General features: G+C 33.8%; 3 protein-coding genes across 6 annotated transcripts in view; 2 read left to right on the forward strand and 1 right to left on the reverse strand.

Moving 5' to 3' along the window:
* The window catches only part of LOC139499626 (WD repeat-containing protein 35-like), a 33,993-nt gene extending 27,426 nt beyond the window's left edge, over positions 1-6,567 (reverse strand). For 2 of the 4 annotated variants that reach the window (XM_071288369.1, XM_071288367.1), the window contains exons 1-4: positions 6,383-6,534; positions 3,134-3,251; positions 2,206-2,280; positions 1,149-1,241 (exon numbers count right to left, since the gene is read on the reverse strand). In XM_071288369.1, the coding sequence (XP_071144470.1) occupies positions 1,149-1,241; positions 2,206-2,280; positions 3,134-3,251; positions 6,383-6,406 (310 nt within the window). In that variant the 5' untranslated portion in view covers positions 6,407-6,534. Of the gene's footprint in view, positions 1-1,148; positions 1,242-2,205; positions 2,281-3,133; positions 3,252-6,382 lie in introns of all 4 variants that reach the window. The other 2 variants (XM_071288370.1, XM_071288368.1) reach the window with 2 other exon arrangements.
* A 52-nt stretch (positions 6,568-6,619) lies between these two features.
* Positions 6,620-10,676, forward strand: LOC139499628 (large ribosomal subunit protein eL30-like). Its single transcript, XM_071288371.1, has 5 exons — positions 6,620-6,644; positions 7,754-7,807; positions 8,159-8,304; positions 9,669-9,799; positions 10,598-10,676. The coding sequence occupies exons 2-5, from the start codon at positions 7,787-7,789 to the stop codon at positions 10,642-10,644; spliced, it is 345 nt and encodes a 114-aa protein (XP_071144472.1). The 5' UTR covers positions 6,620-6,644; positions 7,754-7,786; the 3' UTR covers positions 10,645-10,676.
* A 7,746-nt stretch (positions 10,677-18,422) lies between these two features.
* On the forward strand, positions 18,423-21,694 carry LOC139499629 (eukaryotic translation initiation factor 5B-like). Its single transcript, XM_071288372.1, has 2 exons — positions 18,423-18,702; positions 20,848-21,694. Exons 1-2 carry the CDS (start codon positions 18,644-18,646, stop codon positions 21,632-21,634), a joined length of 846 nt encoding a protein of 281 aa, XP_071144473.1. The 5' UTR covers positions 18,423-18,643; the 3' UTR covers positions 21,635-21,694.
* Positions 21,695-24,077: the final 2,383 nt, after the last annotated feature.

Genomic DNA, 24,077 nt, shown 5'->3' on the forward strand with positions numbered 1-24,077 from the left:
GGCGAAGTCGAAAACGGGAATTCAGTTTCGCGTTTTCAACTTCGCGATTTCGCCCTATAGAATATGAAAGGCAAAACACGAAATGGCCTTAACCGGCCACCATAGTTATATGTTATAGAATTTCAGAAAAACAAAACTGAACAAAATGCTGCCAAAAAGAATAATGTACACAGTTAAATGAAAATAATTTTGTTGTAAGGTATACAGTAAAACTGAAATATTTATTTTACAAACTAAATAATTTTGCAGTTCATAGAACAGAATTTATAGTCATAACAAACCCTTATCAAAGCTGGTTTATATTAAAATTAGAGAGATGAAATATAACCCTAATTAAGTAAACATTCAATAAATAAAAAAAGCATTAAAAGTTAACAAGAAAGTAAAATTTGAGAGTACTTGCAGTTACTGAAAGCTAGTCAAAAGCCCCAAAAAATTAAGGATAAAAAATCATGCATTGGAGACTTAAATCAACTAAAACACATCCCAGGGATTTAGTATTTTAACGTCATGGACTGTCAAAGAATATAACTTACTCATAGATGCCAACCCCCTTTTGACACAATCAGTAACAAACTATCAAATTTTCCGTATTTTTGAAAAGTTTTCAGTAATCATTTATAAACGTGCATTTACCAATAAAAATTACTGATGAGTGGTTGCAAAGTGATGTGCCCTAAAATTTGTCGTTTAACATGTTGTCTGTAGTATGTATTCCATTCATTAATTGTTCAGATGTTCTCGACTCGTACATTTTCGTTTTGTCAAGGAGAAGTAGAAAAGGGGGGAAGGTCCTTCATAAAATGCAAGTTTGCCTCTTCGGAAGTCAGTTAGTTACTAAACAATAGGTTGATAACTCCCGAGGAACCAGAAGCATTACATTGGCGTTTTCTAAATACCGGACCAGGACGGAAAAGTAATGATACAAATCCGCGTTTTACAAAATTGATCGGCAATGATTGGTAATCCGTAACTATTCGACTTTGACCGTAACAGCGTAGTTTTTATCGCAAAATCGGAAAAACTACGCAAAAATCGTAATGGTTGGCATCTATGCTTACTGTATAAGGTTGTACAGCGAAATATATACATTCTTGTCCTTATTGACAATTATACCACATCTACTCATTCTTTTTTTAAATACTGACCTTTATACAACATCCATACAATGATAAGACCATGCTGGTCACTTGTGGTCAGTTTTTGGTATTGTTCATTCCATGTTACAACTTGGACAGCACCTGTAATAATATATACACATAAATAATTACCCTGTTCTCAATATTTTATTATTTGATCTTTAAAGAAGAACTTATTATAATGCACCTTATAGCTATTTAGTCCAAATCAGAAAATAAACGGTCATTTATGGGTTAAGTTTTACAAAAACAAAGTTCAAAAGTATTGATCAGAGGGAGGAACACATGTAGAAAGTAAACATTTTGAAATTTTTATAGTGAATGATCCAATTTTTGAAGCAAAATACTTTGTTTTGAAGGGTTTACAACCTAACTATTTGAAAATGAATATGCAAAGAACAAATGTTTAAACAGGGCCCTAGATAGCTTCCACTGGATTGAAAGAGTTGTGTTACTCATAGGCGGATCCAGGGGGGCCCTGGGGGGCCCAGGCCCCCCTTTCGTGGGAAAAATTTGGTTGATTATATAGGGAATCACTGAAGCATGACTGGAGCGGGCCCCCCCCCTTATGAAAAGTTCTGGATCCGTCACTGTTACTGAACTTATCCAGAATGGATTAAATATTTTTCATATGTTATTTGACAATTTTTAAGTCTCTTCTTTTACAAAAGAAGCCTGGTTTAGTAAAGCCTTAACCCTATTTGTAGTACACTACTAGTGTCACAGTGTTTGATTAATGTTTATAATTAAATTTGAATATCTGAATTGTGGTCAGATATCTCCAATAACAAGAGCTTTGCATACTAAAATAGGACCACTTATTGCTGGGTCCTGTAAGTGTTTCATTTAGTATGTACAGATACTTTTAATATAATCTATTTCGGTCTCATCCAAGTGCTCCTAAACAGGAGGGAATTACCAAAGAGGAATAAGATGCAGTGAAATTAGTCCCAAATGTTCTTAAACATATAAATGAATATTACTTTGTAAAAAGTAAAGTTCTCTTCGTTAACAATTAATTTAAAAAAAAAGGTTAACAGTAAATAGTACAACAATGACATCTTACCACTATGTCCTTCTAGGGTCTGGTTCATTGACAGGTTACTTGGAGCTGCAAGTCCTTTTACTTTAGCATCTTTTCCTGAATGTAAAATTAAACAACAACATGAACAAATGGAAGTTTTTAACGACCTTGACTGGCTAAAATTAAACAAAGGATATTTATAAAGAATATTCGCTATAACATGTGTATATTTAGATTGATATTTTATTGTGCTGTAGAAGATGAGGTCTATTTAGGAGGAGGAAGGTGCACATATACAAGTGGTTTAACCTAACCACAATTTGTGTTAGTATCAAATCAGTCCAGAATTTTTGGGTTTGTTATTGTTTAAAACATCTAAATTTTTTTTTAATAGTCAGATGTTGACTGTTGTACTGTATTGTATTTCGGGTAATTCATTTTATGTATTATATGTATGACTATATGAGTTAAATAAACTTTTAAAAAAAAAGCTTTGATAAGTTTTACATTTCCTTCCTTTCCATAATAAGTACAACTTTTATAAATCAGTTAAAGCCTGTCAACCAACATACATGCTGATTCTGACTAATAAGGTCCCAAACATACCTGAAGCTGTTTCTGACTTAAGGAAACCCCAAACATACCTGAAGCTGTTTCTGACTTAAGGAAGTTCCAAACATACCTGAAGCTGTTTCTGACTTAAGGAAGTCCCAAACATACCTGAAGCTGTTTCTGACTTAAGGAAGTCCCAAATATACCTGAAGCTGTTTCTGACTTAAGGAAGTCCCAAAGATACCTGAAGCCATTTCTGACTTAAGGAAGTCCCAAACATATCTGAAGCTGTTTCTGACTTAAGAAAGTCCCAAACATACCTGAAGCTGTTTCTGACTTAAGGAAGTCCCAAACATACCTGAAGCTGTTTCTAAATTCTAACTAAAGGACTCTAACTTCTAAGAAGTACCAAACATACCTGAAGCAGTTTCTAATTTTAGGACTTTAAGAAGTCCCTCTTCACCGCCACATGCAATATATCCTTGATCTTTGTTCCATGAAACATATTTCAACTTAGTGTTGTTAGGGATGGCAATCTATTAAACAAAAGTAAAGTTCGTGAGCACAACAATAAGATATCGATCAATCTATAAAACAAAAGTGTACTTCATGTATTAACTGGCATTAATTGGCAGAGTTAACAAAGTTAAAGTTTGTGTGTGTTTTTAACTCAAGTTCTCTTTTGTCTTCCATTTGAATATGTATTAACTTGATTATGTCTTTTAACTTTCAGAAATGTCATTTTTTTTTGTTCCTTTGATTGTACGTTTATACTGACGTAAAACCTGATTTTTCATCTTTCTGTAGTGATATGTTCCATATTAAGTATTATAATACATTTATCTCAAATATCTATTCTACAATTCTTTCATATCCTACAAATCATATAATCAAAATGTGTCTTCTGTCAGTCTTGAAAGTTCCTAGTTACAAAATGTATATATTAACTAGGTAAGAACTGACCTTGTAAACCATATCTATCACATCTATCTATTAACTTTAACCTGATTACACGTCTAGCTCTTTTCTACTTCGAGTACCACATAGCCGGATCCAGGGGGGGAAGGGGGGAGAGGGGAGGGGGGCCTGGCCCCACCTTTTGTGGGAAAAATTTGGTTGATTATATAGGGAATCACTAAAGCATGACTGGAGCCCCCCCCCCTTAAGAAAAGTTTTGGATCCGCCACTGTACTACCTTCTGAACTGAATATATTATATAGAAATGAAATTGTGTCCATGTTCGGAAATAAATTTCAGCAAGGGCTATTCCAGAAAAAAATGTAGGTGGGGGGGGGGGGGGGGGGGGGGTTTGAAGGCGGTTTTTTGTCAGCATCCGCCACCCAGACAATTGTTATTGAGAATTATAGTGCATTATAGTGTGAAAAGTTGCTTTGATACCCATCACCCATTTATTATTAATATAATGTGCCTTCCAACCCCCCCATACATTTTTTTCTGGAATAGCCCCAATAAGTTAACAGTTATCGTGTGCAATATAAAATTCTACTCTGGTCAATATTCCCCAAATAATAACAACAAAATATGAAACGTCCAGGTTACTTAATGACTAGCATTTGATTGATATCAGTACACCTCAGTCACCTGTAAATAACAGATTTACGAATTCTAGTCAAATTGGCACCTGGTTAAATTGGCACTTAGTATAAGCAGCACCCAGTATAGTCAAATTGGTACCTGGTTAAATCGGCACTTGGTGTAGTCAATTCGGCACCCATGTTAAATTTGTTTAATATATATATACTGTAAAAGCACAAATTTTCGTGGGGGATTTAATTTCGTTTATTTCGTGGATAAGAATTATCCACGAAATTAAAACCCCAACGAAAATTTAACTGTAGATTTACATTATTTTATGATCTGACTAAATCTTATTGACATTATATAATTGATGAACATAAATGCAGACAATGAAATAAAAAGGTTAATTGATTAGACATCGATATTCAAAGGTTTTCTTTAATTCAGATGATAATCCTAATCCTTTGTTTGTACAGTAATTAATAATGATCAAGAACTGTCAATCAATGTCATTTAACAGTCTAATGTGTCTGTAATGCCCTCAAGTCATAATACATTTATCACACAATCATTGTCCTTGAATAAAACATCAAAGGTGTGTAACAGCCAATTAGCGTGTGCAGGTTACAACACTTGATAAGTGCTCACTGTTACTATGAAATGCAATTATTGATTTTTCCCAATGGCAAAAGTTCACATTAGTTTTATTGAGTATTGTCAATTATAAAGTGACATTTGTATAATTTTTTCTAAACTTAAAAACCACGAAAATTAATCCCCACGAACTTACTTTTGGATACAAAACCACAAAATTTTAACCCCACGAAAATTAATGTTTATACAGTATATATATATATATGTTGTGTACAAGATGTAAGTTTACCGCTACATTGACAACAACACTTAAGTAAACTGCATCTTTTATTGTCAGTTTGTACAAATTATAATTTATACAGGGTTTTTGTACAAGTTATAAGTTTTTTGAAACACATTTTCTTACACCAAGTGTTACAAGTTTATCTTTAAAAATGTTCTAGTTCAATGTTTAAAAATTCAAATTTTTATATTTCAATCTATCATTTCGTGCTATTCTCCTTGTCCTCACAATGGAAATGAAGATACCAGAATGGTTTAAATTCTAATTTTAATTTTCTCCTGATACCATATATCCATAAAAAGTCTTTTTGTGGTCTAATAATGTTTTTGTATTAATTCTCACTATAAGATTGTATCATATAGTTGTGAAAATATGACAGAAATATGCGAAACAAAAGCCGGTATGACATTGTGTTCAGCAGTTCATAAAACACTGATAACATGCACAAAAACTCTGTACAATTTATAATTTGTACAACATTACAACTTAAAACTATGTATGGTGAACCAACGCCTGTGTGAATCATTTCGATAGAGTCCCTGAAGAATAAAACATCAATAACTCTTCCTGTATACTGTTGAGTAAAAAAAAAAAATATTCACTATGTACTTGATTAAAGTTATCAATTAATTGAAAAGAAAATTTATTAAAACATCAGTCACATTATGTTGAGAAAACTTTAAATGATTAACTTTTGTATTTTTACTGCTTGATGCTTTTTAACATGTAATGCATGATAAAATCCAACCACAAAAGTAGATCATGATCAAATCTATACATTTTTTTTAGCATAATAGTCCCAGTCCCATATATATTATATCAAATATTATTGGATGCTGAATTGACTTTAAATAGGTGCTGATTTGACTAGATGTGTCTTTAGTCTTTAGAAGTGTCAACTTGACACTATAATCTCTCTGTATTTTCTATCACTGTGGTAATTTTATGTCGCTATTCAGTATTGTATATAACTCCGATTTAACCAGGTGCCGATTTGACTTGTACCCCAGATTTACAGAACAAAACATGCAAATGCAGGGATTTGGAAATGCCTAAAAATTATGTCATCTTTTGATAAGTTCAAATACAACAATCGTGTAAATGATATCAATTAACCACCTATTTATTTAGTTCTTGTTTATCTTAAAAATATTTATAAAAGCTTCATTGGCAACCAATAAAATTTTCCCTGTTGAAATGTTTTCAGTGATCATAACAAACGTTTTTTCCAGTTAAATAAAAGAAAATCACCTTCTTGCTCAGATACACAAACATTGTGACTACTTAAAACAATAAGTTTCTGCAAAATATTGAAGAAAACGTAAAGACAACAATTCAGGCCAGCACCGCCATCGCTGGAATGTAGACTGACTATTCAGCCGTGGTTATTGTCGTTGCCTGTTGTAGAACTGCGCGATCTGACAGTCAAGGGAGACAACTTAAAATTTCTTCCGGAAATTAAAATTTGACATGCATCACGGGAAACTATCCTTTCTAACCTCGTGGTCGTAAGGTACGGACGTGTTAAAGTAGAACTGTTAAAATAGACTCTGTTTTATGGATAAATAGTCTCCATATACATAGAAAAAAACCTTAATGATACCATTGTCTATGACTACATTTGTACTAAATCTAAGCACTATTTCATTTGCTGTTCTACATCTATAAATTAAAAAAGGGGGGAGGGTGGTAGAAACAAATCCACAAAGCAATAATTGAATGATCCGCTTCATAAGGTATATGAAATTTCGTGGACGGAGAACGATTAAGATATTTATGAAAGCAGATTATAAAAAAATCACTTTTGAAAGTTTTATTCGTTACTATATATAGAGGGGGGATAGGAGGGGGTCTTGATCCCGAAATCCCGGACTTGAAAAAATGAAATCCCGCGGTCCCGAATTTAAATAAAGCAAATCCCGACATCCCGAAATCCGAAAAAAAGGATTCCCGGATCCCGAAAGGGTCAATCCCGAAATCCCGAGCTTAAAAACACCCGATCCCGGAGTCCCGATAAAGGTCCTATCCCCCCTCTATATAGTCCGAGGATTTTGACGTCCAATGGCTGTTTTGCCAGAAGAGCTTGGCACATTTGACATTGAATGAGAAAATAAAGGGTGGCAGGTTGATGAAACTTATTTATAAAAAATGGACAAATTGATACTGGAAAATTTATATTATTCCTAGGCCGTTAATCGACGAGGCAAGAAGCGACAAGGCAGCGCATCTCTTTTAGACGGGCAAATATCCACTTTTTGATATGGAACAAGCTACAACTTCACACGGCTTCAGCTAAGGCTGGCAAAACCGCTGTTGGACTTCATATTAATTTCGGGATGATAATTACTATTGTTGAACTAAAAAAAAATTTAAATATATGATTGTATTTAATGATGTTTTTTACTTCAAATACTACTGGAGATTATTTTTATTCTTTTTCATTAGTGGGGCGAGTTGGCATTATTAAATAATGGTTATTTCTCATATAAAGTGAGGCGAGTTTGCCTCATTTCATAAGTGGTGCGAGATGTGATGGATTCGAATATTCAGTAAAGAATTAGAAAAATTATTGATATCCTGTCTTATGGAGCTAATAAATTTATTAATTTTATTTTATTGTAGTGATTTTTAACGACTTCAACCAAAGAAGAAAAAATGGCACCCCAAAAGAAAACCGTAAGTTGAAATGTTGGTTTTAGCACAATCATGTATTAAAAAAGTATTGAGATATAAATGTTGAGCAACACAAAAACACCACAAATTCTGTCTGATCTATGGAAGGTCGAGGATATGTGCTCTAAGGCAGCAACCATTCAAATTTTTTTTTTTTTGGGGGGGGGGTAGTTTATACTGATCTCTTTGTTATTTTAAAAGTAAAAGATTTTATATTTTCTGTTAAAGGTAATTTTTAAATAAACTTCAGGCTTATTCTTAGCTAAAAAATATTTCAGAACTAAGGTATATTAGGGATAGCTATATGTCCACAACCGAAAATAGAAAATAAGAATTAAATTGTTTGCCTTACAGAAAAAGAACATTGAGAACATCAATTCTCGACTTGGTCTTGTTATGAAGAGTGGCAAGTTTGTACTTGGATACAAACAAACCCTGAAGACCCTCCGTCAAGGCAAAGCTAAACTGGTGATCATTGCTAACAACACACCTCCATTAAGGTATGTTATTACTGGATAAGTAAGCATTCGACTCTATATTATTAAGCTCAAATGTTTTAAGTGTTTTTATATCATCTGTCAAATCAGAAAAGCCTAAGATGATGAATTTGCTGATTTAATTTTACAGTTGGTAATGAATACCAACTTTTTATGGATCTTTTCAATTTTTAAAGGATAAGTGATAGCTAAATAATGGTTCCATTAAGTAGGTGGAACTCCTCGATTAGTTTTGGAAGATCCTAGTTTTGGCAGATATTTCATTGTATAATATAAGTTTATAAAGGTAAATAAAATCTTTATAAGCAATAACCTTTTCCCATATAATAAAAAATACATCTCAAAGAAATGGGCATCACTGAAGTTTTATATTGCTTCATTGACAAATTATAATTGTAAAAGAAAAAAAATTGGTATTATCTCCCTTATATTTTTGTGTACACTATAAAATTATATAATGTTTAATGTTTTGATTCAAATAAAAATTGAAAAATTAAAAATCTACGGGAATGAAGTATAGGGTTAAAATTCAAATGGATCCATTAGTTTGGGAAAGGAAGGAAATTTTACACAAGTTCAGACTTGTGTACTGATAGAGATTGAATCCGGAGCCATTATTTGAAATGGTGAAGATGGATTCACGATCTTTCAGATGTTTTCTTTTCTGTTCAAAGCTTGTTTATATGAAACAGCTGTATGACTGATGTCTAACCTAGGACAAGCCAAGTGTGTAGACCTCATTATGGTAAGCAAATCAAAAGGTTTATTCAGAACAACATAAATAAAGACTTGGGAGTTTATTTATTCTTGTACAATGTACTTGTTTCCAGCATGATAGGCTCAAACTTTATTGTACAGATAGTAATAAGGTTATCTTTCTTTACTGTTCCTCTTGTTCTTGAGGATATTTAATTATGAATGTGGATTCAGGATATAAGATTGATACATCCTGTGAAATAAATATAGTTTGTATGTAATTTGACCTTGACCTTATCCTTCAATGGTCAACAATTAAATTTGATAATAAGGTCTGTATCTCCGTTTCTATATTTCATTTTTAAAGCAATATGTCGACTTTATTTTGTGTATTTGGATTAGTTATTTATATTATTTTAACAGGTTTCTTCTGGTCCTGATCTTCTTTTAATAATTAATTGCTTGGTGTCAATTTTCTGTTACACCGAAATCAAGACTTTCAGCATGAAATTTAATATTAAAAGTAAACTATTTGAAACATATCAAAATGTGCATTCTTGTTTAAAGAAGTTCTAGTAACCTCAATACTTTATTACAGCTTACACAGTAAAATTGCAACTTAAAAATGTAATATTATTAAGAAATTAATAAAATCTTAATTATTTTCACAGGAAAAGTGAGATAGAATACTATGCTATGTTGGCCAAGACAGGTGTCCATCATTACACAGGAAATAATATTGAACTGGGAACTGCCTGTGGTAAATACTTCCGAGTGTGTACCTTAGGAATCACAGATCCAGGTTAGTAGCACCATGATATATGTAATAATAAAACTGGATACTCATTGTAGAAAAACCATTTTACACTAAAATGAGATTTTGATTTTTTGCGATATTGAGAAAAATTTGATTAATTCATATAAAAAAAATCGCCAAATGCGAGTAAGATATTGCGATTATTACCACCTCACACTTTCTGCTATAATTCTGGATTGACAGGATATTTAAAAATAAAACTTTCAACTCCTTATGCTTAATTCAAATATTAAGGTTTCTATATCTAGGGCAACATTAAACTGAGAAACACAAGTTACAATAACTCAAGTTTTAAACAATTTGGATTAATAAGATTTGCATGCTAAAGAAACAAAAAATGGACAAATTTCTGTTCGTTTCAATTTTACAAATTTAGTTCAGTATCAACTTTCTTAACCCTTTCCTCCGTGGATTTTTTTTTGTGCAATATACTTGATTCGCATAGGATTTTTTTCAGTTAAAAAATCATCAGTTTTAAAGTGTTAATACATTGAATATCCTTTTCATATTTTTTTTAAGTCTGATGCAGACATTTTGTAGTCGAAGCATTTCAACTGAGGTACTACACAGGCATCAAAAGGCATCCTTATGGAGGGAGTTTAAGACAAGTGTTGAGCACACAGTCTTAGTCACCTAAGGCATATATAAATTTACATAACTGATTCGACTACATATGTACCATCAATAACTGTTCCTATAGTATACCAGATTTATAGTAATGTTTTTATAGGTTTATAATTTGCTGGCCCTGTACATAATTTAACTGGTTATTTCTATTTGTAGGAGATTCAGATATCATCAGGAACATGCCAACAGACACCCAACAGTAATTGGACAATAAAATATTATTTTCTGGTCAAAATTTGTTTTGTTAATAGAAAAAAGATGTGGTATGATTATCAGTGTGACAACTCAACCAGAGATGATCACATCAAAAGACATATAATTTAAAAAGTTGCTGTATGGCCTTCAACAATGAGTAAAACATGTACCCGTAGTGAGCTTAAAAAATCAAACAAGAAAACTAACTTTAATAATGGTATCTGAGGAGTTTCAGTGGATACAGTTAAGTTAGATCTTTTATATGAGGAATTAAAGTACCTTTGTGAACACACTCACATACCCCATGCCCCTACACTGTCACTGGGCAAACAAAATCTGACAATATTTCCAAGTTCAAAAACTCACAACTCTATAAAAGTCAACTGATAAAACAATTCTTGTGGATATGCATATTAACACATGTCCTCTATAACTACAGTTTCATGAAATTCTGTTGCATGGTTGTGATGACAAGTTGTTGCAGTAGTGGAATGATGCCAATAAGTTGAAAGATGCACAAAACTCCTAGAAAACCTACATAGTATGTCCTTATTTTCTACAAAGTTTCTTGAAATTCTGTTGTATGGTTTCAAAGGTGTTGCAGAAGTATATTGAGCCAATAAGTACAAAGGGGCACAACCTCGGAGAAAAAAGTCCTCGCTATTTCCTGTCGATATGCAAATCTAAGTTTAATGAAATTCGGTTGTGTGGTTCAGAGGAGTTGCTATGACGAACTTTTGTAGTAGTATATTGAGGCAAATAAGTTCAAAGGTGCAGAACTAGCAAGAAAAATATTTGAATCATATTTCCTGTAGATGTGCACACAGTATTTCTTTGTCTACAAAGTTTCATGGATTTCTGTTGTAGTATATTGAGGCTATTAAGTTCAAAGGGATATAACTCCTAGAACACAAATTGAATCCTATTTTCCTGTCGATATGTACATCTAAATGTTGAAGATCTGAAAAGCAATTGAGGTCAATAAGTTTATAGGGGCATAGGTCCTTGAACAAAATTGAATCCCACCTACATAGCATGTCCCTATTATCTACTATGTTTGTCGTGTGTATTTAAGAGAAGTTATGACGAGCTGTTGCAGTAGTATATTGTGGCCAATAAGTTTAAAGGAGCGCAACTCCTATAACACAAATCTCTTGGATGTGCACATCTACATAGTATTTCCTTATCTACAAACTTGCATAAAATTCTGATGTATAGTTTCTGAAAAGTAGCTCTGACGAGCTTATTTCCTGTTGATATTCACATTTTAGCATGTCCTTATAATCCACACGATATCATGAAATTCTGGTGTCAAAGGAGACGAGCAATTGTATATTGAGGTCAATTAGTTCAAATAGGCAGCTCCTTGAAATAAAAAGATTCCTAAGCTCTTGTAGATATAGTCCGGCCGATCGGTGAAAAAAATGCTCAAATAATGAGGAAAGCACCAATTTTTCCATGATGGTACATTTTTGTGTACTGAGCAATATTAGCTATGGACCCATCCTCAAAATTCAATATGGCGGCCTATTTCAAGATGGCTGCCGTACGTTCTAAAATATTTTCCAGTATTGCACAAACCACAGTGGATTTGGTGCTGGGTGCACAAAAATCAACATATTTGAATGACTTGGTGTACTTAGCAAGATTTTGTTTTGTTCTATTTTTGAAATACAAAATGGCGGCTATTTTCAAAATGGCCGCCTTGAAAAATAAGCAAATATTCATTATTGAGAATTGACCTGAATATAAGCATTTTATTGATGTATAGTGTCATTTGGTATCTGTCCCAGTTCTGTCCTTTCTAATTTTGCCTTGCTTGTCATTTCATACACAAAGTAGTAGCTTTCATAAAAAGCTGCAGTAGTAGCTTTCATTAAAAGCTGCACTATTTGTTGTCTTGGGTCACACATAAAAGCTGTAATTTGGGATTTATCTGCCTTAAGATATTATTCAGTGCCTATCTTATCTCTTGGTCGCAATATTTTGCAATTTGAGACATTAAACTGAATTGAGAATCAGTTAAACACATATCAGTGAAATGGCAGGAATTGAGGACAACAAGGACAAGAACATTGAAATGGCAGAAACTAAATCACTTGGTGATATTGAGAAACCCACAGCTGAAGACGCTTTAACAGAGGACAGCTCAGAAATTACTATTAAACAATTGTACCAAGAATATTTAACAGATAGAAAATCAAATGCTAAAAGAACAGTTGATATTTACCGCAATATAAAACAGAGTGAAGCGCGAATATATAAAATATGTGTTGGTCTCGTTACGTTTCAAGCTGAACAGAAAGAGGCAATGAATATCAATAACAAACAGGTGAAAGCAATATCTCAGCAACTTCAGCAGTCTGAAGACAGGATAGACCACAAGGCTAGTAATAATTGCTTGGCGGAATTGATGGTCAGACCAATAAGATATTCAATGTTGTGGTGAGACGAATGGACAAGCTGACAACAACTGAGGAAGGAAACACAGTTCTATTTCAAAGTGCATTTGAACAGCAGGGTACCTTCCAACAACTGGCATCTGTTGTGAATGAATCAGTGGACAATCGAAATAAAGAAGTTAATATTTACTGCAATGGACACATTTAAGCCAAAATTTGACCTTAGCCAGTACAACGCAAGTTTACCAAAAGTACACATCAAAATCCATGCCGTGGGTCTTTCCACAATTGTAGTTCGCATGAACCATAAACCGTGCCAACTCTGTTGAAGGTGTCTTCGCCTTAAGTCAAAAGTCCTATGTCAGGGCCCTTGGCCCTGCATGAGACAGTTCAAATTATTCAACAACAATCTCCATTTAAGAACAAACTATAAACCTCTAGTACTAATCAAGGATACCAGCAAAAGGCTTATGTGTCTTCTTACGCACACTAACCATCTACTATGAGTCAATAATATTTGGTTTAGATCAGCACACCATTACAGAAACAATTAGCTGCAAATGAATTCTATCAAGTTTCTCCAATGTTGAATGCAGTGCCTACTTACGGTATCATCCCCGTCGAGTCAATGGCAAATCCCACATTTATCACTCCAATATTGACAACCTCGTCCGCTTCTGGAGCTCTAATATGCTTCCCATAACATCAAGTTGGCTCCATTGACCGATCCAGGAAAGGGCAGAGGAAAGAAAAAGAGTGTGACAACACCTCTTCTTCAGACTCTTCACTGGAGAGAGAATATACCATGTGGCAAGAAAATCTTTGAGCAAGGACCGGAGCCGAAGCCCACAGCTGCCACAAATTTAAAAACTCAATTGAAGAGGATCCATCTCTTGGGAGGCGCTCATTTACCAATTTGAACGAACTGCCGGTAGATGACAATGGGAAATCAGGAAAAATGTGTGTAGGCCCCAGAGAATCCGGGTCCGTCCGCCCTGATTTCGGTTCGCCCTAATTACAGTTCGCCCTAGTTCCGTTTCGCCCTGAGACCGTTCGCCCTGATACCTGTTCGCCCTGATTTTTATTTTTTATTATAGTGTTGTGTTGTGTGTATTTAATTGAATATGTTGAAGTCAGTCTACAATTTCGCCGAATATTTACGATTTTTATTTTTTAGTATAGTGTTGTGTTGTGTGTATTTAATTGAATATGGTGAAGTCAGTCTACAATTTCGCCGAATATTTACGATTTTTATTTTTTAGTATAGTGTTGTGTTGTGTGTATTTAATTAAATATGTTGCAGTCGGTCTACAATTTCGCCGAATATTTACGATGTATTATGTTGTCTACAGCTAGCTGCTACTAGGTTATAAGTTCATGCCTAACAATTTGTACATCAGTGTTTTTACCCATCCAAGCCGACTATTTTATTTGAGAAAAATGTTATTTTCATTATTAATCCATCAAAGGCAATTCATATACTAATCAGTGATATCAAAGATTTCAAATCATACCAAATCAGCTTTAAAAATTCAATCAACAGTAATTAAAAGTAATTATAAAATAAAGTGTAACAATGCAGCCAAGAATTTTATTTAATTAATATGCTGTATTTAACTGTTAATAGATATACATAAATTTTAATATATATAAATTAATATATATTTCTTTTATTAATGTAACATATACATATCATAAATGAAAATAGGGCGAACGAACCCAGGGCGAACGGATTACCAGGGCGAACAAACTCAGTGCGAACGAACCTAGGGCGAACATGTAATCAGGGCGAACGATCCCGATACCGGCCCCAGATAGCCAGGCCGATGTTGGCTTTGAGTACGCTCGCATGGTAAACACAGATGATGATTCCAAGGCCTTAAAAAGCATTCATTTGGAGCAGCGCTTCAGCAAGGAAGACGATCAAACCAGATTGCAACCAAAACATTCCGTCGAGGATTTAAAGACAAAGAATCTTCAAGGCATGTAATAGAGAGGAACCTAGAAACATTCAACAAGGCGTTAAAACACGCGAAAACCTCAAAAGCAAACCAGATGGCGATATATGGATAAAAAAGTGTCAATTATGACCATCGACCACCGTTAAAGAAAATATGAGCAGTCCTTTGGATTATGAGTTGCATAACCTCACACAACTTGTCACAAAACTAGCTGATGTTATGCTTTCAACTAATCAGCATAATTTTGGATTGGCCGATCAATATTATCTCGGTTCTTCTGATAAAAAAAATCATGGAAGATCACCAGTTCAATGGAAGATCACCTGATCAATATAAACGTGGAAGATCTATTGAGCAATACAATCGCGGTAAATCGGCAGATAGAAGTACATCCAAGCTTAATGCCTATCGATCAGTAACACCCCCACTAAGCTAGAGATCATATAGTCCCTAAAGACAACGGTTAGCATCTCCACGGACAAACTCCAGAAATCCCGAATATTTCAGACAACGGTCACCTTCACCAGGATACGGAGCAAATCAAAGTGTAACCTCAACAATGGAGCAAAGGGTCGGGCCAGTAGGACAACTCAGATTCCAAAGTCTATTGGCAATGAAACATCATCTTATCACACAATCGAACAGAGGTTCACTGCCTCGTCCAATATTGTCATCAGACGAACCATTTGAAAGAGCTTAGTAGTACGAGGTACTACACATGACCAGAATGTGAGCATGATTGTGGACACTGCTGCAATGATAACATTAGTAAATGAGAAATTAATTCCGGTAGAAAATTGAGATTTGGAGAACGTAACGCTACGTGATGAGGTTAACAGCTTGTTATTGAGAAGATTATAAGGAACGACTCTCGACATTAATAGAGTAAACATACAATGGGATGTGTGCAAAGAGCCATTAACAGACGATGTTATACTTAGGCTAGTTATTTTGGACACACTGATCGCAGTGATAAACCTGAGTAGTCCCACAATTACCATTAACAATAAAGGGATAAATGCGTCATTTGTTAATAGTGGAAACGAGATTTTAACTCAGCTAGTTTGCATAAAACGAACCATCACAGTTCCACCAAGTTCAAACATGACTGTTACCATTAAGACTAATAAAAGTGCTGACCAGGAGTGCATTTTAGGACCATGCTCGCTGAAATGTTGCATATTGGTTACGCACGTAGTTGGAAAAGGAAATAGTTGCCCCTTAACCATTTTAAATGATGGCAATCGTCTAATCCGCCTGAAGAAAGGTACACCTATTGATTACATAGAATAATTTGACGATGTAGTGGGTACGGCAGATGCAAACGCGATAAGTGACGTAAGACGTGGCATTGAAGAGACACGAGACAAGGTGCCCTCGGCACTGCCTCAAAGTTCAGATGAGTTACCTACTATTCCATCACATTTATCCGACCTATATTAACGTCAATCGACTCGTTTCAACCTATTTCATTCCAACCATTAAAACTGAAAGCGTTTAAAGAACAATTACAATAACATGTAACATTATGATATTGATTAACATTTTGAATTTCACTATTTGTTTTTGTATATGCAGCTATATTTGCAACTTATGTATTATAGAAATACCCAAATTATTTGTTTTATACTTTTGAATTAATTGATAACAAATTCAAGAACATGAAGTCCATTTTTAAAGAATCATTACTTTAATTTCCGAAATTATATAGAATACTTTTAGGACAATCTTGAATTTTATACCATTTTTCCGCCATCTTGAAAATGGCAGCCATATTGGATTTTTCAGAGTGGGTCCATAGCTGAAATCAAAGGGTATATAACCAAGAACTACTATGCAAAGTTTCATGCTTTCCTCATCAAGTGAGCAATTCTGCTCTATATCTGCACCAATCGGCCGGACTAATATGCCCCCTATTACCTACTAAATTGCATGCATTTGTGGTTTAAGAGAAGTTGTGATGACAAGCTGTTGCAGTAGTATATTGTGGACAATTAGTTCAAAGGGGCGTAACTCCTAGAACACATATTGAATCATATTTGCACATCTACATTGTATTTCCTTAAATTATTGTTTACTAATAAAATTAACGGTACCAATTTTCTTGCACCAGATGCGCATTTCGACAATACATGTCTCTTCAGTGATGCTCGTGGCCAAAATAATTGAAATCCAAAGCTTATATAAAAGATGAAGAGCTATAATCCAAAAGGTCCAAAAAGTATAGCCAAATCCGTGAAAGGAATCAGAGCTTTGCATGAGGGAGATACATTCCTTAATTTATAATAATTTCTAATATTTTGTAACAGCAAATTTTAATAACACAAAAAATCCGTATTTTCATGCCAGTACCGAAGTACTGGCTACTGGGCTGGTGATACCCTCGTGAAACTCTGTTGAAAGGTTTGAGAAATGCTACTATGATAAGCTGTTGTAGTAGTATAATGAGGCCAAGTTCGAATCCTAATTTCCTGTCGATATGCACATCTTATTATGTCCTTATCTACAAAGTTTCATGAAATTCTGCTGTCTGGAGATGCTATGACAATCAATCGTAGTATAATGCATGAGGTCAATAAGTTCAAAGGGGCATAGCTCCTTTAAAAAAAATCCGTAAGGGTTCTTCGGAACCCATTGTCTCGCCTTCTTTTGCTGTTAATCGCAGACTCGACAAAAAAGGAGGAAAAAAATCAACAAAAATATTCCTTTGATACTATCATTTGATTGTAGGGAACTTCAGTCCAAGTTTGGTAAAAATCCAGGATAGTTTATTTCTTGATACTATCTTATGATCATAAACATGCTTCTGTCCAAAGTTTGGTAGAAATCCAGGTTAGGTTAAGAAAGTTGTCAAAATTTCAAAAACTTAACCAAAGACTGAATATTTGTGGACGCCGCTGACGACGTAATGTAGGATCGCTATGTCTCGCATTTTCGACTTAAGTCGAAGGCTCGACAAAAATGAATTCCAAGTTCTTGTAGATATGCACATCTATATAGTATGCCCCGATTATTTACTAAGTTTCATGAAATTCTGTTGTGTGGTTTAAGATCATTTTTGAAGAAATTTGGGTTCATACATCGCCAAAGTAGTATAATAGAGGAGGGGTCCCGAAATCCCGGACTTAAAAACATGAAATCTAGAAATCCCGACTTAAAAAATTTATAAATCCCGCCATCCAGAAATTCGAAAAACGAATTCCCGGATCCCGAACCCCGAACCCCCGAGCTTAAAACCACCCGATCCCTGAGTCCCGATAAAGCCCCCCCTATAACAAGCAACAGAAGAAGAACAATCCGTTTCATGTTGGCTTAGTAGTTTCTTAGCTATGTGACAGACATGTCTTTTGAGAGGTAATTTATTACCATTACTTCTTTAAATGAACAATGCTAAAGTTGAAATTAACAAGACTAGTACAATATCGTATATTGAAATCGTATTTTTGACTATCCAGTTGAGCGAACATTTAAAGTTATTATTGTACACTTTTTATTTACCATGCTACGGATCACTTGAAAAAGATAATTGATAATTCATTCAATTTGGCATTCTTTTCTTAAATGTTTTCTTAACACTACTAAAATAGCATAGAAGTGCATATACGTGTAAATAATTGAAGAACCCATTTAATATAAGTATATAGATGAGATTAACTGAACTGGACTTATATTTTTTTATGGGAAATTCAGAATCCGAACTAGAGTAAGTATATGTGTATGGTTATACCTTGGATTATTAATGTTCTGTTATAATAAACGTATAAAAATATAAGGAGATGTGGTATGATTGTCAATTTGACCACTATCCACCAAAGTTAAATTGATGTGAACGTAAGCAACTATAGGCAACCGTAGGAACTTTGATTGCGATCTAAAATGCATATATATTTCTGACATGCCTAGCTAGGCTGCATAAATGTCGGCATTGTCAAAGAAAATTGATTTAAATGTGGGTTGTTTTTGCATGGTCTTCTTCAAACGGGTTGCAATACTAAATCACAATGCAACGAAAACTATGAGAATGTTTTAAGTACGATAAACGTCAACTTTTACATATTGAGTGAACTGATTTGATGTTTAAATGTAACCGATACAGTCTAGATTCTATAAAAAAAAAAAAGTGTCTCGCTTACTTTTGCTGTAAATCGCAGGCTCAAAAAAAATGAGGAAAAAATCAATAAAAATATTTCTTTTGAAACTATCCCAGAAGCTTCTGTCCAAGTTTGGTAAAAATTTAGGATACTTAATGAATCTAATAAATGTTTTGAAAACTTTAACTACAGACTGTATGTAATGTTAACTGGGAGGAAGAAAGTCCATTTAAAAGTAAAATACAGAAAAAAATGGAGTTATCTTTTTACAAAATTTACTACTGGATACTATCTTATGATCATAAATAAGCTTCTGTCCAAGTTTGGTACAAACCCAGGATAGTTTAAGAAAGTTATTAAAATTTTAAAAACTTTAACCACAGAGTGAATGTAATCTTTCCCCGCAGAAAAACTAAGTCCATTTAAAAGTAAAATAGGGAAAAAATGGATTTATTTTTTTACAAAATTTACTTCTGGATACTATCTTATGATCATAAACAAGCTTCTGTCCAAGTTTGGTACAAACCAAGGATAGTTTAAGAAAGTTATTAAAACTTTAAAAGCTTTAACCACAGAGTGAATGTAATGTTTCCCGGCAGAAAAAACTAAGTCCATTTATAAGTAAAATACGGAAAAAATGGAATTTTATTTTTACAAAATTTACATCTGGATACTATCTTATGATCATAAACAAGCTTCTGTCTAAGTTTGGTAGAAATCCAGTATAGTTTAAGAAAGTTTTTAAATTTCAAAAACTTTAACCACAGAGTGAATATTTGTGGACGCCGCCGCCGACGACGACGACGACGGAATGTAGGATCGCTTAGTCTCGCTTTTTCAACTAAAGTCGAAGGCTCTACAAAAATGATTAGTAAAGAAACATATGAGGTAGTGCATGGGTTGAACGAAATTCAAAGGTGTATCAAAATTTCCAAACAATCTTAAACTATACTGTATTTCTACCAAACTTGGACAGAAGCTTGTTTATGATCATAAGAAAGTATCCAGAAGTAAATTTTGTAAAAATAAAATTCCAGTTTTTCCGTATTTTACTTATAAATGGACTTAGTTTTTCTGCGAGGAAACATTACATTCACTCTGTGGTTAAAGATTTTAAAATTTTAATAACTTTCATAAACTATCCTTGATTTGTACCAAACTTGGACAGAAGCTTGTTTATGATCATAAGATAGTATCAAGAAGAAAATTTTGTAAAAATAAATTTCCACTTTTCCGTATTTTACTTATAAATGGACTTAGTTTTTTGCCAGAAACAAAACATTCACTCTGTGGTTGAAGTTTTTAAAATTTTTATAATGTTCTTAAACTATCCTTGATTTCTACCAAACTTAGACAAAAGCTTGTTTCTGATCATAAGATATTATTCAGAAGTAAATTTTGTAAAAAAAAATCACTTTTTCCGTATTTTACTTATAAATGGACTTAGTTTTTCTTCCAGTTAACATTACATACAGTCTGCAGTTAAAGTTTATAAAACATTTATTAGATTCATAAACTATCCTGGATTTTTTACCAAACTTGGAAGCTTCTTTCAATCAAAAGACAGTATCGAGAGGGAAATTTTTATTGATGTTTTTCCTCATTTTTGTTGAGTCTGCGATTAACAGCAAAAGTAGGCGAGACACTGGGTTCCGTGGAACCCTTACGATTTTTTTGCCATTATGGTATATTCCGCAAACCCCACCCAGACGCTCATAAACATAATAATCTTGTTATTTACCGTACTAAATTTTCAGACATACTGAAGAAGAGAATGTAAGGGAAACAAGGAAAAGACCAACTGGGAAATCGAGAGCCAATCAGAATGAGCCACTAATTGAAGAACCAGAGGACCGCCGTGGTTCTCCCATAGAGGAGCCTCGGAAACAACGAGGGCCTGTGATTGAGGATGTTACCGGACCAACGCGTTCAGAAACAAGAAAAGTCGACAAAGAATCAAAGGTTTCGAAAAGACCACTTCCTCCGAACACAAGAATATTTGATGAGCGACAAGCAAATAACAATACGCAGAAGGTTGGACCAAGCTCGTTAAGCAATCATGGTCCAAGTGAAGATGATTATCAGACAAACAATGAATATACTACCTCAGAAACACGTTCATGGCATTATAATTCATGGAGAGATTCGGGACAGAAACCCTTGGAGAAAGGGAGCAATATTAGAGAATATAGGTATCGTCCATCGTCGCATAAATTGAATTCACAAAAGACTGTTTTAACAAGACCTGATAAAAACAACAGTTTAAGAGAGAAACCAGCAGAAAGACCAAGAAGATATGTATTGGTTAAAAAAAAGATGGACGACAATTTTGATAATTCTATTCCTAGAAGGTACAAAACGGACGAGGAATCAAAATTAACCGAACAAAAAACAAAAACGGACAAAGAATCAAAATCAGACGGCCAAAACATAAAAACGAAACCAAACATTGAAAAGACAAAATCAGCTGTAGAAACGAACAACAATAGTACCGATGGTTCTAATAATGAAATTGTAGGAGGAGTACAAATGTGGATGCCATGAATAGACGAATTAACACCTCACTAGAACGTTCGGTTTTTTTCTGTAAATATAGATACTTTTAAAAAAAAAATCTGCTTATTTATTGTTATGAAATCCTTAAGCATTTGCTTTTTATTTGTACAAAGGAAAACGACCACAGAGAGATCGCTTGGTTGATCACGAGTGAAAGTTGTCCATGTTTATAGGCAATGTAAAAGTTCAGGATCCTATACCGATCAGTTGTCATTTGCATACACAGATGATACATAACTGACTTGAACCCCTAGCCAAATGAGACGACTCTTCATCCAAGTCACAATTTGTAAAAGAAAATCATTATAGGTCAAAGTACAGCCTTCAACACAGCTCACACCGAACAGCAAGCTTGAAAGAGCCCAAAATGACTAGTTTTAATCCATACAAACAGGGAAACCACCTGTATATCTATATCTAAAACGAAAACAAAAAACATTTATGAATTTCTGATTTAGGTATACATGTAAAATAAAAACAAGGAGATGTGGTATGGTTACCAATGAGACAACTATTCAACATAATAAGAAGTTGATGTAAGCATGTTTATGCAACCGGTACGGCTTTTAATAATGAGGAAAAACCAATATCGTAGAGTCGGCTGTAGGCTGTACAGTCTGTACTGGAAAGGCCCCCCACATTAAATATACGAAACAACTCAATTGAGAAAACTGACGGCTCAGTTTCTAAGAAAACAATTAACGAGAAACAAATGTGACAGACATGAACCAACGACAATTAGATACTGAACTACTGGCTCATGGCTAACACGGAACAGGCAATTAAAGAATAAAGCGCGGTTAAAGCTGTCTTCAGAAGAAGGAAAAAAGGTACAAAAAAGGGAGGCAGTTGAAAAACAAAATCTAAAGGCAATACCGTTGACGCAAAGAAAAAATAAAATGTCATGAGTTAGATAATTAATATATAAAAGCTGGGGAAAATACGAAAACCACTGATAAACATAGCTTGCTATTCGGTGAAGGCCAAGGTTCCGTGTTGAAGACATATAAATGGTTTACTTTTATAAATTGTGACTTTGATGGAGAGTTGTCTCATTCGCACTAACACCGCATCTTATTATATCTATCAATATAAATTGTGGTAAGGTGTACGAGGATTCTCAAGAAGGATTTACTAAGGATGTAATCTAAAACAAATAAATAAGGTCACTCCAACATATAACTATGATATCAACTTTATACAAATAAATAGGTGAACTGACTACCTGTTAACATTTACATTCCATAACACTAATGTCACTTATCACTGAGAATCTAAACATTAAAATACACCTTTATGTCATAACAAACATATACATATCTGTTGATGAAATCTACAAACATCATGGTAAGTAAATTATACCTTACAACTAATTTGAAATACTGCGGTAGGATATATAACGGATTCTTTTCATATTCTTTACTGAAAAGTACATATTAACATATTTGACAACCATATAGTCTAAATGACTAGTTGGCCCATTAGTACGTGTAATGTTGTCCTATAGTATTATACAAATTACTAAATGGTCTTCGTGCACAGGCACTTGTCTCAAAAAAAAAAAAATTCCTATATACCTTAATATATATGTTATATTAAGGTATATAGGAAATTTTTTTTTTTGAGACAAGTGCCTGTGTCTTCGTGTACACATTTGTCGATACATTAACTAATAGATATCTTTGTAAAGGTTAGATTTCTCCGGATAGAGGATCTCTATAAAAACTATAGTAGCAATGTGTTATCAAAATGAAATGAAAATATCCTTGAATGATACTGCAGTTGTATGTCTATATGGGATCATTTGCTATACCGGTATAGTCTACTGAGTTTCCTTTGTATAAAATCGTCCCTTTTTAGCTGACAAGAGTACTAAGTGATAATCCCCCTTTGCTCAATTTTGTATACTATTATTCATTGTTTATATATCAAGGATCCATTAAACAATTACACTTTAAGTTAAAACGCAAATTGTTAGCAAACACCTATCAAAGAAATGAAAACAGATAGTTTTAACACCTATCAAAGAAATAGAAACAGATAGTTTTAACACCTATCAAAGAAATGGACACAGATAGTTTTAACAATTTGCGTTCCTCTCCCCCCGAAAAAAAGATTAAAAAATAAAAGAAAACCGCGGCGATGCCACAGAACTCTTAGCTTGCGGATAACAATGTTGTGTTATTGAAGGCGAGTGAAACAAAGATTGACAAGGATGTCAAAGAAACTACATGTGTGGTATTTCATGTGCTTTTCTCTCGAACTTTACACACATAATAGTCATTTTTTGCTATCAATTCTGTTAAATGTATTACTTAACATGAATAGTAACGTTAACTTCCGTTAGGCAATGAAATTCAGCAAAATTCATTCAATATATAAAAAACGAAATTTCATGTAGTTGTGAAATACCAATTTAAAAAGAAAACAC

This window comes from Mytilus edulis, chromosome 12 (genome assembly GCF_963676685.1).
Source record: "Mytilus edulis chromosome 12, xbMytEdul2.2, whole genome shotgun sequence".
NCBI lineage: Eukaryota > Metazoa > Mollusca > Bivalvia > Mytilida > Mytilidae > Mytilus > Mytilus edulis.